Source organism: Fistularia commersonii, chromosome 26 (genome assembly GCF_037954325.1).
Source record: "Fistularia commersonii isolate RoL2024-O1a breed Wild chromosome 26, RoL_Fcom_v1.0, whole genome shotgun sequence".
NCBI classification, from domain to species: Eukaryota; Metazoa; Chordata; class Actinopteri; order Syngnathiformes; family Fistulariidae; genus Fistularia; species Fistularia commersonii.
Genome location: NC_141309.1, coordinates 5,604,449 through 5,621,095, shown reverse-complemented (window position 1 = coordinate 5,621,095; position 16,647 = coordinate 5,604,449). Strand labels below are relative to the sequence as shown.

At 41.5% G+C, this 16,647-nt stretch overlaps 2 protein-coding genes across 2 annotated transcripts in view; one reads left to right on the top strand and one right to left on the bottom strand.

Moving 5' to 3' along the window:
- The window catches only part of pcsk5b (proprotein convertase subtilisin/kexin type 5b), an 82,874-nt gene extending 71,110 nt beyond the window's left edge, over positions 1 to 11,764 (top strand). Inside the window, exons 26-37 of the mRNA XM_086173650.1 lie at positions 78 to 223; positions 1,911 to 2,117; positions 2,317 to 2,400; positions 3,321 to 3,507; positions 3,602 to 3,816; positions 5,129 to 5,371; positions 5,910 to 6,143; positions 6,252 to 6,432; positions 6,550 to 6,767; positions 7,175 to 7,278; positions 7,681 to 7,891; positions 9,303 to 11,764. Coding sequence (XP_086029776.1) covers positions 78 to 223; positions 1,911 to 2,117; positions 2,317 to 2,400; positions 3,321 to 3,507; positions 3,602 to 3,816; positions 5,129 to 5,371; positions 5,910 to 6,143; positions 6,252 to 6,432; positions 6,550 to 6,767; positions 7,175 to 7,278; positions 7,681 to 7,891; positions 9,303 to 9,724 — 2,452 coding nt within the window. The 3' untranslated portion in view covers positions 9,725 to 11,764. The remainder of the gene's footprint in view (positions 1 to 77; positions 224 to 1,910; positions 2,118 to 2,316; positions 2,401 to 3,320; positions 3,508 to 3,601; positions 3,817 to 5,128; positions 5,372 to 5,909; positions 6,144 to 6,251; positions 6,433 to 6,549; positions 6,768 to 7,174; positions 7,279 to 7,680; positions 7,892 to 9,302) is intronic.
- An 894-nt stretch (positions 11,765 to 12,658) lies between these two features.
- rfk (riboflavin kinase) lies at positions 12,659 to 15,192 on the bottom strand. Its single transcript, XM_086173652.1, has 4 exons — positions 14,651 to 15,192; positions 13,815 to 13,966; positions 13,261 to 13,363; positions 12,659 to 13,162 (listed from the first exon to the last, which is right to left on the bottom strand). The coding sequence occupies exons 1-4, from the start codon at positions 14,730 to 14,732 to the stop codon at positions 12,999 to 13,001; spliced, it is 501 nt and encodes a 166-aa protein (XP_086029778.1). The 5' UTR covers positions 14,733 to 15,192; the 3' UTR covers positions 12,659 to 12,998.
- Between the last annotated feature and the right edge of the window lie 1,455 nt (positions 15,193 to 16,647).

Here is a 16,647-nt window from a genome sequence, read left to right as displayed (position 1 = left end):
TGTGTCTGTGCCGAAACCCTTCCTCAGTGCCTCCACTCTTTCCTTCATAGCGTCTGCATCTACTGTACGTTTTCCAGGCTCAACTCCGAGTGTCATCAGGTTTGCCCGGACCGGACCTTCGGTGTGACGGACACCATGGTGTGCTCGCCATGTGACGACCCCCGATGTTTAATCTGCGATAAGTCCCAATGCTTCTGGTGCGAAGACGGATTCTACATCTCCGGTAGTATTTGGCGCAATCTTCCCTCAAGTCCGCCTAGCCACAGAACTCCGAACAAAGATTCCACTAACTGGTCATTTCTGACTTTTGACTTTTTTTCTGACTTTTACCACCAAAAATTATAACAATCTTATTCTTTTTTTCGACCCGAACTTCCCCATCGAACAATATTCTCTGTATCCTCCTAACTTAGTATCTTCTCTCACTACGTCCGTAAATCTTTTCTTTGCTCTTCCTCCAGACCTCCTGCCTGGCAGCTCCAATTCCAGCATCCGTCCAGCAATATATTCACCATCCCTCCTCTTTACTTGACCCAACCATCTCAGTCTGGCTTCTCTGACCTTCTCTCTCTCCTAAACATCTAACATGTGCTGTCCCTCTGATGGACTCATTCCTGATCCTATCCATCCTGGTCACTCCCAAAGTGAACCTCAACATCTTCATCTCTTTGACCCCCAGTTCTACCTTCTGTTGTTTTGTCATTGTAACTGTTTCTAGATCCTACAGCATGGCTGGTGTCACCGCTGTATTGTGCATATTTCCTTTCATTCTGGCTGATAGTCTTCTATCACATAGTAGCCCTTGACACTTTTCCCCACCCATTCCAACCAGCTTGAACCCATTTCTTTACCTTTTTTTCCACTCTCTCCATTGCTCCGTACTTGAAATCCTCCAACTTCTCGATCTCCACTCCCTGCAGCCTCTCCGTTCCACCCGGGTTCCTCTCATTCACCCACATATATTCTGTCTTGCTGCGACTAACCTTCATTCCTCTCCTCCTCTCTAGATTTTCCTCAACCTGTTCCCTGCTCTCACTACAGACCACAATGTCAGCTGCCAAAATAACAACACTAATAAAAACAAAAATCATAATGATGATAATGATAACGTTTATGTTGGGCGGCACGGTGGTTGATGGTTAGTAATTCCGCCACACGGCAAGATGGTCCCTGATTTGATTCCAGCAGGGAAGCCTCCATGTTCTTCCTGTGTCTGCAAGTCCAAAACATGCAGGAGGATCAGTGGAGATCCTGAGATGTGTGAGTGGGTGATGCCTCTTCATGTGACCGGTGCAGGGGGGAACCCTGCCTCTTGCCCAACGACAGCTGGGATAACATATGTAATATCTTAATACAGTAAAATAATCTTAATTTCCTTGATACCCTGAGCATGGCTGCAACCATGAGTGCAAGATAAGTGGTATATAGATATGATTGAATGATGTTAATATGACCTAAATTTAACTTTAATTGTATATTTTTTTTCAAAGCACAATTTTTTTTATAGTGATTTATTGCTAAGTTAACTTTTTTTTTTTTTAATAACTTTTGGCAAATAAAGAGATTCTGATTCTGATGATAATCAATCATGAAAAAGGTGTGGGAATAAAGGGATCTTGATGTATTGGACTAAACAAAAATTAAGTTCCCTCAAACTCCTCCATCCTTGAACTTTACTTCAAACTGAATCAGATATATTCAGGCTGTCTGATGATGTGAGTTTGCAAAGTTAACGTGATATATTTTCACATCCATTCTTTGAGCCTCACCCTGGAACCATCTTGCACATCTTTGTCCCAAAGAATGATGCTCTATTATCAGTCACCACCCAGTAAGAGTGATCACAAACATCCGCCAACAGCTTGTATTATTCCCTGGAAAGACAAACCAAACTGTGTGTGCCTCTCCAGATGGAAAATGTGTGAAACACTGTCAGGAAGGTTTCTTTGTGGACGAGGAGAGCCGTGAGTGTGAGCCCTGTCACAAGGCGTGTCGCACCTGCGGAGGTCCACTGTACGACGACTGCGACTCCTGTGCGGAGGAATTCACTCTGAGTGACGGAGAGTGTTTGAAGAACAAGCAGTTATCCTCCTGCCCTGAGAAATTCTTCAGAAACAGTATGACCAAACTCACTTGAATTTCACCGTCACCCTGTTTTTAAGTTGATATATATACACAAATGTATCCTCTTTGTTTTGAGTACAACGTAATATTTGGAACTAAGAATACCTGTTGATTGCAATTTGCTTATTGTTAGAAACTCGGAAAGCCTTTCTGCACGTGACACATTCCTGATTTCCATCTGACGTGTTTCAGGTCGAGGTGAATGTGAGCAGTGTTACCCCTCGTGTAAAACATGCTCAGATGTGGGGAAGAAGGACTGCATCAGTTGCCACTCAGGTACCGATGTTTCTGTTCGTGGCTGTTACACCCCTTACGACATCCATTTATGTTCCGCAAGCTTGTCGCCTCTTTTAAGTATATTTATAATATAGTATATTTTAAAATGTATATGTGTATAGTATTGATATATAGTATAAAATGTATGTATATATCTATATGAAATAAGATTATTTAGGGGGGAACCTGCTAATTATGTTTGATGATTTTGTTATATATATATATATATATATATATATATATATATATACACACAATTATTTTATGTGTACACAAAATTCACAAAATATATATGTATACATTTTATAATACATCAAATATATATAAAAATACATTTCTATAGATAGCCATATTTCTCTATATAATATATATATTTTAAAAAATACATATTTTTTTGTTTGTTTGTTTGTTTTGGAAAACCTGCTTGTTGTGTTTTTTTGTTCACTTACAACCAGTGTCACAAATAAAGAAGTATGCCCATACCTAGAGTAGATTCCGGGCAGGAGGTGTGAATAAATGAATTTATCCAGCCTCCTTTCAGATGCAACATTATCAATGATCTGAAAATGGAATTTGAATAAATTAAGAATTTAAACATTTTTTGGTCAATAATACTTTCCAATAAATTTGGGGGGTACTTTCATAGCAGCTATCTTGTACTTGTAACTTAAAAACGCCTGCCTTTTTTTTTCTTTATTGTTTAGGCAGTTTCTCGATGGGCTATCACTTGCCCTTTATTTTGGGAAATAATTAAATGACTCTGCTGAGAAAAAAAAAATGATAGGCAAACTAAAAAATGGGACTGAAGTTGCAAAATACAAATCTAGATTTTCAACTCCGACATTGTGCAAAGGGCATCGGCCATCTTGATCCACACTGGCATGTAACACCTGATTCCACGGCAACACGTTCTCACACAGGTCATTTCCTGATGGCCGGACAGACGTGCACGTCTCGTTGTCCCGCCGGTACATTTAGCAACACGACGTCCGGACGCTGTGAGGACTGCTCAAAAGGATGCACGCTGTGCCGTGACACCCAGCAATGTAACCGCTGCCGGGACGGGCTTTACCTTCACGATGGAGTGTGTGTAGTGGACTGTCCAAGGTGTTTTATGATTGATTTACCTTCAAATGAAAATACATCGTCTCTGTATAATCGGATTTAACTCCTCACTTCCTGTGTCATCCCTCCTTTTAAGAGGCTTTCCTCAGAACGGTGTGTGCCAGCCCTGCGCTCCCGAGTGCGCGTCCTGCAGTGGAAACGCCTCTCACTGCCTAAGCTGTGAAGAAAAGTACTTGCTGTTGGACCGCTCCTGCAGGGCTTACTGTCCAGAGGGTTACTACAGCCAAGAGAGGGAGTGCTATCGCTGTCCTGCTGACTGCAAAACCTGCAATCAAGATGGACTGTGTCAGAGTAAGAATGAAGGGAGGAGAGGCGTTGTCAAGGAGACTGATGCTACTGCAATAAGGTTGTGGACCTGAGCTGAACATATGAAGGACTATCGTATGTATGTGTGTGTATAAATCACAACATTTGCCCAGAACGTCCGTTGCGTGTTCGTGCTCAATAATCCAGCGGTTCTTGAGTCAATGCTTTATCTTTTACCGGACGTCTTGTTGGGAAAATTGTCTGTTGGAAGGATGATGAGATGCTGCAGGAAAAACGCTGGGGGGAAACGTCCTGTAGAAATGGTAGAAAATCACTGACAATCTCCACGGTCGTCCTCGCTGCTGTGGTTAAGAGCTCTTTCTCCTTTGGCTTCTGACCATGAGGATAAAAAAAAAAAAAAAAAAGCTTATATATGGTGTCATGAAGATGGTTGCTGAAGAAGGAGGTTGGGTGTGAGTCCGATGTCGATCGTGCGGCGTCAGTGCCAGGCCGTTTTGATGACGGCAGTGATGCGGTTGACTGAGATCAGTCAATAATACTGCTAGGACCTTGTTTCATTTAATTCCCTTCACAATGGGCCTATTGAAGATCATTGGACAATCATGGAAAGACCACCCACGACCATGATTGTCCAATGATCTTCAATAAGTCAGTTTTCTAAAATAATCTCCTTGATTATGTGTTTGGCACAAGGCTAGCAGCTGTTTTACCCTGCTTCTGCAGTCAGACTCATCCTTGATTCAAATAAGGCCAAGTCCTGTGGTATTGCCTGCAAGCTTTTTTTTTTTTTGTTTTGTTTTTGAATCTGGCAAAAAGAGTCATGGGTAAACAAAATGAACAATGAAGGATTCAGTGCAGGAGCCTGAGGAGATCGGATGCACACCAGGCCAAGAACCAGTTGCAGATGCTCGTGTTCACATCCAGTAGCCTCAGCTGCCCCCAACCAAAGAATTTCTGTCTGGGAGGAGGTTTTTGGGATTTCCAGATGATACAGTGGGGTCCAAGATGAGCGTGAGGCCTGCATTAATCCGTTAAAATCTGTTCAAAGCTCTTGATGACCGTTGGAGCGAGAGGCGAAAGGGTGATTGACATTCATGTCGGCCCGGTTTGACTTTTCTGACAGGTATGATGGTGGTCCTCTTCTGTAAGACTTGGCTGAGGGAGACTTAAAAATTCGGTGTCTTCGCAAATAGTACTACATATGTTCCGTTTATCCCTGAATTTCAGTGATGGATAAATTCACTATTTTTAACACACTGACCCAGATTTAGCATAATAGGGCTTTTTAACGCAAAAGATATTATCAGTTACACTTTTACTTTCCTTTTTTTCATAGAATGTGCAGATTACTTCTTCTTGCATGAAGACAAGTGTGTGGATGATTGTCCGACCGGCTACTTTGCCAGTGAAAAAGAGCAGGAGTGTGTGCGTTGCCATGCCGATTGCCACTCCTGTGACGGGCCGGATGTGGATGACTGTTTAGTGTGTCGCAACCCGAAAGCTGTGCGTTACAACGGGGAGTGCCTTCCTTCGTGTCCCGACAGTACTTTCCATGACAAGACTGTCAATGAATGCAGAGGTAAGCTGGCTGAAGATTGCAAATAACTCACTATTGTCTAAAACTATTAGCTTAATTTCACAAACTAAATTGGGTGCACAGAGAGTCATTTATTGCTTCAGAACGAAGTAATATCGCAATGTTGATGCAACGTCACTTTAGAAAACTCATGATGACAGCAAGGCCTTTTGGAAACTACAGATGTATAACTGCCCTACAAATACAACTAAACTGATACACAGTGTTCACACACACAGAAACACACACGTAATGCATTACATATTTAGATCATTTTATTTTAATATTTTCATATCAATTGCATATAAATCTAGAATATAATTTATATGACAACAATTATAAAAATGCACAAGAGATTATGACATTCCTGCAAAATAAATTTCCCGCATAATAGTAAAGAATGTTAAAGCATGTCGGATCATTTTTGTCTGTGCTCATAAACATTTTAACTTAAGTAATGTTAACTATAGTGTGTGTTAATCAGTATATTTTCATGGAATGGGGTCAAGATACCGTGCCTCTTAAATTCCCATTCCCTCAGATTGTGACCCATCATGTCTGACCTGCTCCGGCAACGGGCCTTCATCCTGTCTGAGCTGCAACGCCAAACACCGGAAAGACGCCAACGGACATTGTGTGTGGTACAGTGAGTGCCCTCTCACCTCCTATATGGACAAGAACGAAGAGTGCCAAGAGTGCCACAAATCTTGCCACCGCTGTTCGGGACCGGGCCCGCAACTCTGCCTCAGCTGCAACATGCCTAAATTCCTACTGAGTATGTTTTAAAAAAGAAAATCTTGGTTTCATCATATTTATGACAAGAACAACAAGTGCCACATTTTGAAACCGAGCACTTTTGAAATGTGTGTGTGTCTGTCCACAGATACTACTTGTGTAAAAGAGTGTCCTGTAGGTTTCTACCCAGAGGACAGAGACAAGCAGATCTGTGAACGCTGTCATTTCAGCTGCGAATCATGTGTCGGCCACCACAGCGTGCAATGTGTCCAATGCAAACCTGGGTTCTTTAAGCAGGGAAGCAGTTGTGTCCAGTCTTGTTCAGAGAGGTTAGAGTAACACACACACACACACACACACACACACACTCTCACACACGCACACATCTTCTCCCCTTGATCATTAGAAGTGTATATATAAAACCAAATAATGAATCTCTTCTCCAGTAACTATGGAAACACCAGCAGCAAGACGTGTGAGCGCTGTGACCCGGCTTGCAGCCGTTGTTGGGGCCCCAGCAGCAAACAATGCCTGAACTGTCGGACAGGATATTTCTTCATGAAGAAGACGGGACAGTGTGTAAAGAGCTGCCCTGCAGGCTATTACCACCACAGCTGGAGCAGGACGTGCCTCAGGTGTCACCCCACCTGCAGGACCTGTAGGGGTAAACACTTTTATTTGATTGTTTTGTGGTTTCACCATATTTTTATTATCATCACACTAGATACATTATTATTTTTAGAACTTGGGAATAAAAGGGTGTTTTTTTTTTTTTTTTGTTCGTTTTTTTTTTTTTTGTTCTTTAACGAGATCTTGTTTCAATTTCACGGCCCGTGTCAGGCCTCGAGATTTTCCGGGATCAAGGAAATTCTACCCGTTACCTCAAACCCGTCTCTATTCAGATTTTATCGGTTGTGACACATGACTCTCTTCTATTGTGTGTTCATTTGGAAACTCCAGTTCACCCATGTGATGACATTTGATAAATCCCCAGCCACATAAAATTTCCCTGCTTCTGCATCTGTGCGTGCGTGCGTGTGTGCGTGCGTGTGTGTGTGTGTGTCTGCCCAGATGGTGGTGCTCTAGCCTGCCAGTCCTGCTATGATGGATACACACTTCTGGGGGGAAGCATCTGTGAGTCTCGGTGTCTGACTGGCTTCTATGCTGCTTCACAGGTGAGAAGCGGCTGAAAATGTCCTCTAGAACGGGGTTCATCATATTCTTAGCATACATTTATAAATTGTCGTGGCTTTTTTCAAATGGGCGGTAAATAACAATTGTTATTTACAAATGACTGAATTTACAAATGAATGAAAATGTCTGACGAAGCATCTGGTATCACTCATATCACCCTTCATGTCATCCACACCATGTATACAACTGCGCACTATGTAAATAACTTGTCAGCCTATTTATTTTCATTTAAAAAAAAAAAAAAAAAACCCGTACATGCTCTGAGCCAGGAGCTCTCATTGCAAAATTTCACTGTGCCTGAACAGTGACAATTAAAAAAAAAATCTCGAAACAAAGATATGGTGCAGACTCATTTTGTGTGACTTGCTCCATCGTCGCTCCAGGCATCTAAATCTCAGAGAGACGACCCCGACTGCCGCGCCTGCGACCCGGCCTGCTTTGACTGCAGAGGTCCCGGCATCCGGAACTGCACTCTGTGTCCCGTCCTGCAAATACTGGCCGAGGACGGACGCTGCTTGAGCTGCTGCGGGGAAGAAGCTCGCCGACCTGACGCGCCACTACCCTGGGAGTGCTGTGACTGCGAGGCCTCACGAGGTAAATCGTGAAGAACTGGAAGTCACAGAACGGCTCGAGTAACATCGGTCCATCAATGAAGACCCTTGTGTCCTTTTGGCAGACCGCATTCTCCCTCTGGATTTGTGAATGCGATCAGAAGAGACGAGTGTTGTACGCGAATCATTAGTCTCATTTTCAATGGGATCTTCTTTTAGTTATGGTTGCTCTGTAAATCTTTACTCAATAGCTGGCTCCTTTTCTGTCTTGATTTGGTTTTTGTCCAATGGCAAAACGTATTAGTGCCGGATCACGAGGCAAGAGAGTCACAGCAGGAATATCACAATCCAACCAAGAAAACCAAGGCCTTAAAAATCTCCTTTTACCGTGAAATTCACTACAAAGCTGAATTCCAAGTGACAAAATGATGCGACAGATACGGAAAAGATGCTGCTCGAGGGCATTGATGATGCAGCAAGTTATCGATTTAGCTTGGCACACAGTTCATCAAACGAAAATAGAATAAAAACAAACTAACCTTGTAATTTCAACTGTTTGTCACTAATGTATGCAACAGTTTGAAAACAATACGTTCTTTTAAATTCTTTGGGCCAAATTCTGGTATTTGTTATTATATTTTTTATCATTCTAGTCATCATTTTTATCGACATTATATTATTATTATTGCTATTAGTAGTATTGATCATGATAACAATATAGTAATTATTGTTGTTGTTTTCATTATTTGTTATCATTATTCATGTGTGAAATGTTACTCTTTCCCAATTTAGACAAGAACACTTTAAAGAACTATGAAAGCATCCAAGAAGTTTTTAAATGTTTAGTTATTGCTGTTTTTCTGAATTCTAACCTACGGTTCAAAGTTCTGATTACAAATTATTCAGTCACTATGGACAGTGGGTTTGTCACTGGACTTTGTCACTATTTATACTTGTTCACCAGTTCCACCCCTAGATTTGAAGGACAAACTGTCTTTTACGGAAGCCTTGTTTTATGAAAGATGGCTGCCATCATCACGGCCGGTATTTGAACCATCATCGACATTCTACCGCGGCCTCGGAGGATTGATATATTTATACAGCCAACGGGGAAAAATGTGTGTGTGTGTGTGCTTTCATTTGGAAATAAATCAATGCAATTCAAGTGTGACCCTGATCCTGGCCTGAAAACAATCCACATGCCTGCAATGAAGCCGGAGTTGAAACCCTGGAAATGAAGACAGCAGGAACCCAGGAGAGTCTCTACTCTTGATTTTTGTGATTGGAAGGGTTCATCTTCCTTCTTCCCTGTCCAATAGTATTAAATACCTTTTCTCTTTGCATTATCCAGGATGAATGAGAAACTTGTGAAAGAATTGATGTCACGCACGGATGATTCAGACAGAATTAGATTTCCCTTATGTAACCTAATCATCTTCTTCATCTGTTTTCAGTCGAGTGCATTCTGGGTGTCAACTATGTGATGAGGAGCGCAGACGACTTGGAGGCCGAAGGTGGCGGCGCCAAAGTCTTCGTCACTACTTCCGTCTTTATAATTCTCTTTACGGCCGGGGGGCTTTTCATCTTCCTCCAAGTTAGATCCCGATCGCACACGCTCATTGGGATGCCGCAAACGAAGGCGGAGGGTTATGAGAAGCTAAATTCGAGCGGAGACGTGGGTTCGCAGCCCACCGTCTCCTCATTCGGAGACTACAGCGACAGAATAATTGAATGTGAGGAAGACATGGTGGACGAGGAGGATGATATCGTGTACATGGGGCAGGACGGGACGGTGTATCGGAAATTCAAGTACGGACTCCTGGACGACGAAGAGATCGATCTAGAGTATGATGACGAGAGCTACTCCTACAGATGAAAAGACACTGAAGAGAGGGCGGTGAAAATCGGATGTTTATTTCCTCTCCGTTCTGTGCAGAGATCTAATCTCTAATGCATACAAGTCAAATTATTCACTTACCAGTTGCTATTTTTATTGGAAATGCTTGATTCGATTCATCTTGCGTAACTGTCATTTGAATAAATTACCAATTTTTTTTGTCGGAAATTCTGTGTGCCCTTTGTGATCCCATCAGGCCAACAAAATGATATTACTCGTGGTACACTGTTGTTCAAATTGATGTACTGCTCACGAAGTTATGTAATGAGCATCTCACAAACTTGGTTGTGCATCTATTTTCGCTTCGGCGGTCGGTTCAATGTGAATATCGTGAAAATCATGAAACGGTGATCGATTTGCAAATTATTTATCTCACACACTTGTTTTTCTCCTCACTGCTGTAGATTCGCTTCAGCGAATCATGTGAGGCACTCACGTAAACTACTTTGTCGTGAATGCTCTAATGGCCCTGTCAGTTAATGTTGCATTCGGAATTGACATTATCAGCTCGCACTACTTCGTGTCACTGAAGCTTTCAGTCTGAAGTTGGCCCTGTGCGAGTCGCACCTTAAAAAAAAAAAAAAAAATCAAATAGTACAATGTGTTCTGTAATCTTGTGCTTTCTCTTCACGTTTTTCTTCTTTTTGAAATTGTTTACATCACACGGAAACTTTTTCCAGTCAAACTCTTCTTTTGTTTTGTCTGCACATTTTTAGAAGTCGACTTCAAGATGGCAGACTGCCTTTGCAGTTGCACACAGAGCACAGCTGCCTCTCTGAGATAAAGGCCCCAAATCTGTCTTAACTGGAAGGCGTGTAGACCAAATATCGAGGACTTGTATGTTCTAGGTTGAGGTATATTGTGCTGCGAAAGAGTGTTTCACAACAAAGTTGATTTTGATTTGTCAAGTGAAAGTGTGAAAAATAAATGCACAGATGTGCGGCTGCACAGCTGTGGCGGAGCTGTTGACCTTGAATGTCAAGATAATTTGTTCTCATCTAGGCAGCTGCAACGGTATATTCAGTTTGTTAGTTTATTATGTAAACATATCCTCAAATTATTGAGTCTCTAACATGTGAAATATTATCTAGTTTTCAGAGTTTTTTGGTATAAATTATAATTGATTATGTACTGAAGAACATCTGCTGGATGGGGGATACAGAAACATCAACTATTGGTCGGTATTGGTTCAATCACTTTTATTTAAGTATTTGCAAGTGCTGCTTTCACAAGCATTGAAATTAAAAAAATCTTTGTGATACTTTAATCATATTTTTATAACTGCACACTCATTTCTTGCTAATTGTTTTTTCGTGGTATGTGTTTTGTTTTTCTCTGAATTTCTAACTACCCAAACGCACAACAATGGATTTCCCCACCACAATAAGCAAAACAATAGCTTTACCAGATTCATGATATCAGTCATCTTTAGAATCCTGATGTAACTTCGACTGAAAGGCGGGTTGATTTCATCTTTGCTCTCAAATCTATGAAAAGACAGAACTTAAGAATTACCCTTATTGGGCGGTGAGGATAATGCAGAAATTGAGACCAAAAAAACCCACCGAACTGCAAATATACTCTGATCAAATCATTTATTTGCTTAATAAAAGCACATGGAGGAAAACATAAAACGGGCTCTGAATCTTTGCACAAAAACATGGTCCCTGTGATAAATGGAATAAATATTCGCAACAAATGATTCTCAAGGACATTTGAACCTGCTGCATTACATCCTCCAAACATTTTAGGGATTATAAAATATATATACAAAATAAAACGGAGGTGGGAACTGTTGCAGGGTCTGACGGGTTTGCAAGGCAGAACATCATTATCAAAACTACACTGAATAGCCTCCAGCAGATTAAGTGCTTCAAAGGGTGAAAACCATCGTGGATTGTTAACATAGACTTAACACTGAAGCTGTATTTAGCGGTGGGATTGGTTTACCAATTAAAACAGTTAAGTGCTGCTTACAGTGTGAATTGAAACTTACCAAAAAAAAAAAAAAAAAGACAATACTCACAACAAATGTGTGAGAACAGATGTGGGCCTGACAGTTAGGCCCTGCTTGTGAAAGAAAAACAACTATGAGGTCATATATAGTAAAAATAAAAATGCAGTCATAGATTTTATCCCCAGACAACATTGTAAGAATCTAAAATACAATAAAACTTAAAATGCAAATTTACAAAGATAGATCTATGCAATTCATTCTTTAAATACAGACCATTTACATTAAAAATGTACACCCTTCAAGTTTTACTTTTCATAAAACCTAAAACACAAGGGGTGTAGGCGCACACACAGTCCTAGGAACAACATACTGTCTAGCAGTAGTATTTGAATATGTAATATTACCATGAAACTGACATGACAGTGCTCATTGTGTTAGTATCCTCATATTTCGAGTGGTGCGGTGGCATTCTCTTAGACAGCTGTCTTAATCAGCAGGAATCAGGAGTTGCGGACTTCACTCTACCGCCTATCAATATTTAACAACAGGACACAAGAAAACTGTTAACTGAAGCGTCAGCTCTCATTTGCATTCCCAGCCTCGATTAAGTAGAATCACTTAATTCTATAGGATGAGATGCTGACAGTATTTATTTCTTCAAAGGTAGCGAAGCCACTATAATTAAAAGTATTGTATAAAATAACAAAAAAAAACATTCGGTACTTGGTAAGGGCAGTAACAACTTCACTCACACTGAATGGGCTTTTCCTCAAGAGGGATATCAGACACAGCAAGAATTCTTTGATACTACTTATAGAATTTAATTTCCCTGTCTTCACACGAACACTACTGCATATAGTCACATAATAATGCCCTGACTGTCCAAGGATCCACCTGATGTCTAACCGAAAAGGCAATTATCACAAATATGTCCATTACTCTTCACAACGGTAGTCTTGTCATTTTGTGCTGTTTATTTAGAGATGAATACAACACTTTTAGTACGGGTTTTGCTCCTTGATGAGGCAATATGGTGGGATTCTACACTAACAAGAAAACTGAGCAGCTCTTTCAGCACTGTTGACTTATTAAAGACACAGTATGAGATTAACAACGACATGATGTTTATGGCAACCCATGGATAACCATAGTAACAGCTATGAAGTCTTAACATGAGACTGTGCATTCTAATGAGTATTTTTGCACGCTCCTCTTTGGATACAGAATTCTGTGAGTTGTTCTGATGTGTGACTGTGTGTGAACATATGTGTAAAGTGCTGCAGTCACAGCCAGCTGTCAGTGGCCATTCATGATGTTCTGTGACGTGGACGCCGTGCTGGAAGGCAATTCTGAGGAAAAACCGGTGAAGAAGTTGTCCCCTCTCAGTTTGAGATGCTCCGGCTGCTCCAGCTGGACCTTGGCTTCATCGATGTCATTGTTGATGGCTGTGATGAGGGCTTCTGTGGGGACAGAGTCGGGGGAGAAGATGAAGACGTGCAAAAATGTCTAACGGGGACGATGTGAGAACTGACGTGCAGGGGTTTTAAAGTGATCTTACCGAGTGAGTCGTAGCTTCTCTCTGGACGGATGTAACCCACCATGACCACACTGAGGATCTCCCCATAAAAGTCCTCCTTAAATGTGTGAATCAGATGTGTCTCCTATCAAGAAATTAATCACACACAAATTAAAAACAAGCACGAGATTTCATTTATACTTGTGGGGATGAAGAGGCTTGGGTGATTCTTTTTGCGAGTTTCTCAAAACATCATGAGCTATTCTCAATTGTCTAAGCAATAGTTAAGCTGACAAAAAAAAAAAAAAAAAAAGAAATTACCAAGAGAAGAGCATGCCAAATCACAATGCTAGAAATCATGCCAAGTGGAGCAAAAGTTCACTTTTAACTAAGTAACTGCTCTCAACTGAAGAGCACAGGCGAGCTTTTCAGTGTTTGGGCAATCGGCAAACTTGATATTACAAAGTATGGATAGTTGAACTCATCTTAAGTCAACTGTTGCAAACAGCCTAAATTATGACCCTTCAAAGACTTCATACATTGTCCTTTTCTGCTTTGACTAAAACGATTGAAAGTGCTGCCACTCTTGTACTCACCATGGACTTCTTAGTGTTTTTGTAGTAAGGGTTCCAGCCAATGCTCATCACCATTTTATAGACGTCGCCGTTTCCCACGCAGGCCCAGCCGTAGTAGATGCCCGTGCCGATGTCTGCCGGGAGGTGGTCCACCACCGAGTCCGGGAAGTTGGCTGGAGGAAAGGGCGAGAACACAAGTCGACATGTCTCATAACTGATTGGTGCTTTTTGATGTACCAGTTTTAGAAACACTGTCACATTCAGGAATATCATTATAATTTTCTTTTCCTATTTCAACATCACTTTTATGTAAAAGAAATACTTAATTGATCTTCTGACAGGGAGCTACAACATGTTTCCAGTGAAGACTGAGGCTGAGACGATACTTGACAGAACAGTGGTGTGGAGATGGTTTCAGAGATTTGCCTTGAATCCGGTGTTACCCATTACCAGTCAAATTCCAACGGCATTGGTTTTTTTTTGTTATATGTTTTTTTTCTGTACCCCACAACATGTTTTATTCAGCTTCTCTAACCTGACAGTTGTGGTTACTCAATATCCCGTTCACGTTACCGCAGACGACACGCCTCTGGGTGAATTGCGTAAACCGCTGCCGTCATCGGCGGGGATAAAATCCCGAGTAAAGCTGTAATAATTTTGTTTCTTTTCCAAAAAAACCAACGACCGTTGAAGAAACCCCGCCAACACCGACACACGGTTTTTGTTGGGGAGGTCGGGGAGTGATGTACATCGGGTCTGACCGTCTCATGTCGAAAAGACCGCTCCAGAGATTAGCCGGGGCCGGATACATAACGGGCCACGGATCGGTTCGCGAAAAGGTTAAAACCCCGGCTTACCTGTGGGGATACCCAGGTCTTTGCTTCCCCTCCCGAACCCTCGGACGACCTCCCCCCTGCAGAAGTACGGCAGGCTCTTCATTCCGAACAGCTGCTGGCCTTTCTTCCGGTGGACGCAAGAGAATGACCTCGAACGACACCAGGAAATCCCGGTTAGCTAACGAGAGTGCACAACTAGATCCTCGACAGAGGGAGGAGGGGGACGGAACTGCTAGCGACGGTGAGGCGTCGATCCGGTTCTCGGCGACTGCCCGTTCGTTCAAGGCCGGACGGTTACTGATTCGGACAAGTTGAACGTCACCCAACGGGGAGTGTTGATCAAAGTTCCCCCGCTATGTTAGCTAAGAAGACCACGGTTAGCTAAATGGTTAAGTAACCGTTTTTTTTTAAACGACGTTATCTAAACTGGTTTAGTTGAGTTAGTATCCAAAGACGGCAGTCCTCGTTGTCTCCCAGAACCCGCGGCGAGGTGAAGAGCGGAGCCCTGACCCGAAGTCGGTACCGGGTTTATGCGCATGTGTTGGAGACCTCGACGAACGGCCAACTTTACACTTCCTCTGACGTCAGTGACCCCATGACTAATGCTGCGTTCAATGTAAAACCGGTGGTCGGAATTTACCCTTTTTTTGAGTTCCGCATTCAAAACCACCAACCACGAAAAACAACGATGACAAAAGATATGACATTCATGCGTCGGCCATAGGAAAAAAACAGCTTTTACTTTTGTTTATTAGCTATATAGTGTTACAAATGAGACATTACGTTTCTGGAATTCATAAATACTGTAGCGAAGCCTGTGTTAGCAATAAGCAAATACAGTCAAGGACTTGTGAGCAAAGATAACACTGAGCGTTGGAAGGTCATTGAACACAACAAACAGGGAAAACTTGCTCTCTGATTCACAATACGAACTGTCACGCTTTTAGTTCCTCCTCATTCTGCCTTCCGTTATGTCAAAATACAGCACGGATTAGTGCATCACGTACATACTAATATAGGTCAAATACACAAACAATTGGGGAGGTTTAGCATTAAGCTGTAGGAAGCTCATAAAGTTCCAACTGTTACAGCAAAGGATGCTGGGAAGCTTCAACCATTTACATACAGTCTATACCGAAAAGCATTATAATTGCACCTTAAGGGTCTTTATCTGAAGACTACATCTATCTTTCCCCTTTGCACTGTTTAGAAAAATGAACATCACCAAACGAGCGTTGCATAACGGATGACACGCATTACCAACTTCATTGCATTAACAGTCAAACACTCATACCTAGGCACGGAACAGACTTAAAAAAGACTGGAAACTCCCTAATTTTATCTCACTAAATGCTTTTAAAACCAAACTGAGAACACTGGAGGTCAACTTGTCAAACTGTAATTGCTTCTTTTAACTGTTTGTAATATTGTTCTGTCTGTAACTTATTGCTACCTCTTGGCCAGGACTCCCTTGTAAATGAGGTTTTTAATCTTAACAGGACTTTTTTTCCTGGTTAAATAAAGGTTAAATAAAAATAAAAATAAAAAACCTATACATCATTAATTTTTAATGCTACTGTTTGCAGTTTTTACAGGAAGAACGACTTTTTGGAAACGCAGCACCTGTCCCGAGGGTCCTATGTTGCCTTCAGGGTACATAAAAGCAGTTCAGTTTTATTTATATCATTGAGAAGTGACCGTTTTAAAACACCCGCTTACTTGAGAGCCGTGAAAAGTGAATGATTATCATTTGTAAATTTTCCCATAAATAAATATATTGTATAAGAACTACAAGTGATTTTAAATGGACGAGGATTTTCACCTTCGATGCCCCTGTAACTGTTATTGGCTGCCAATAACCAACTCTCACCACAAGAGGGCAATAAAAGAATTCTTCAGCGAGCACTCAAAAGTGAATAGTACTACTGTAGATTAAAATGACTGACATTGATAGCTTTACAACGTCATTACAAATTCATCCATCCATCTGAAAGTAGCTCACAGAGTAAAGTGGAGAA

What these genes read in the sequence shown, in the direction of transcription:
- rfk (XM_086173652.1), bottom strand. Translation starts at nt 14,732, where the DNA reads ATGAAGAGCCTGCCGTACTTCTGCAGGGGGGAGGTCGTCCGAGGGTTC. An exon ending in AAAACACTAAGAAGTCCATG is followed by an intron (nt 13,364 to 13,814) that starts GTGAGTACAAGA and finishes ATTTCTTGATAG; the next exon opens with GAGACACATCTGATTCACAC. An exon ending in GAGAAGCTACGACTCACTCG is followed by an intron (nt 13,163 to 13,260) that starts GTAAGATCACTT and finishes CTGTCCCCACAG; the next exon opens with AAGCCCTCATCACAGCCATC.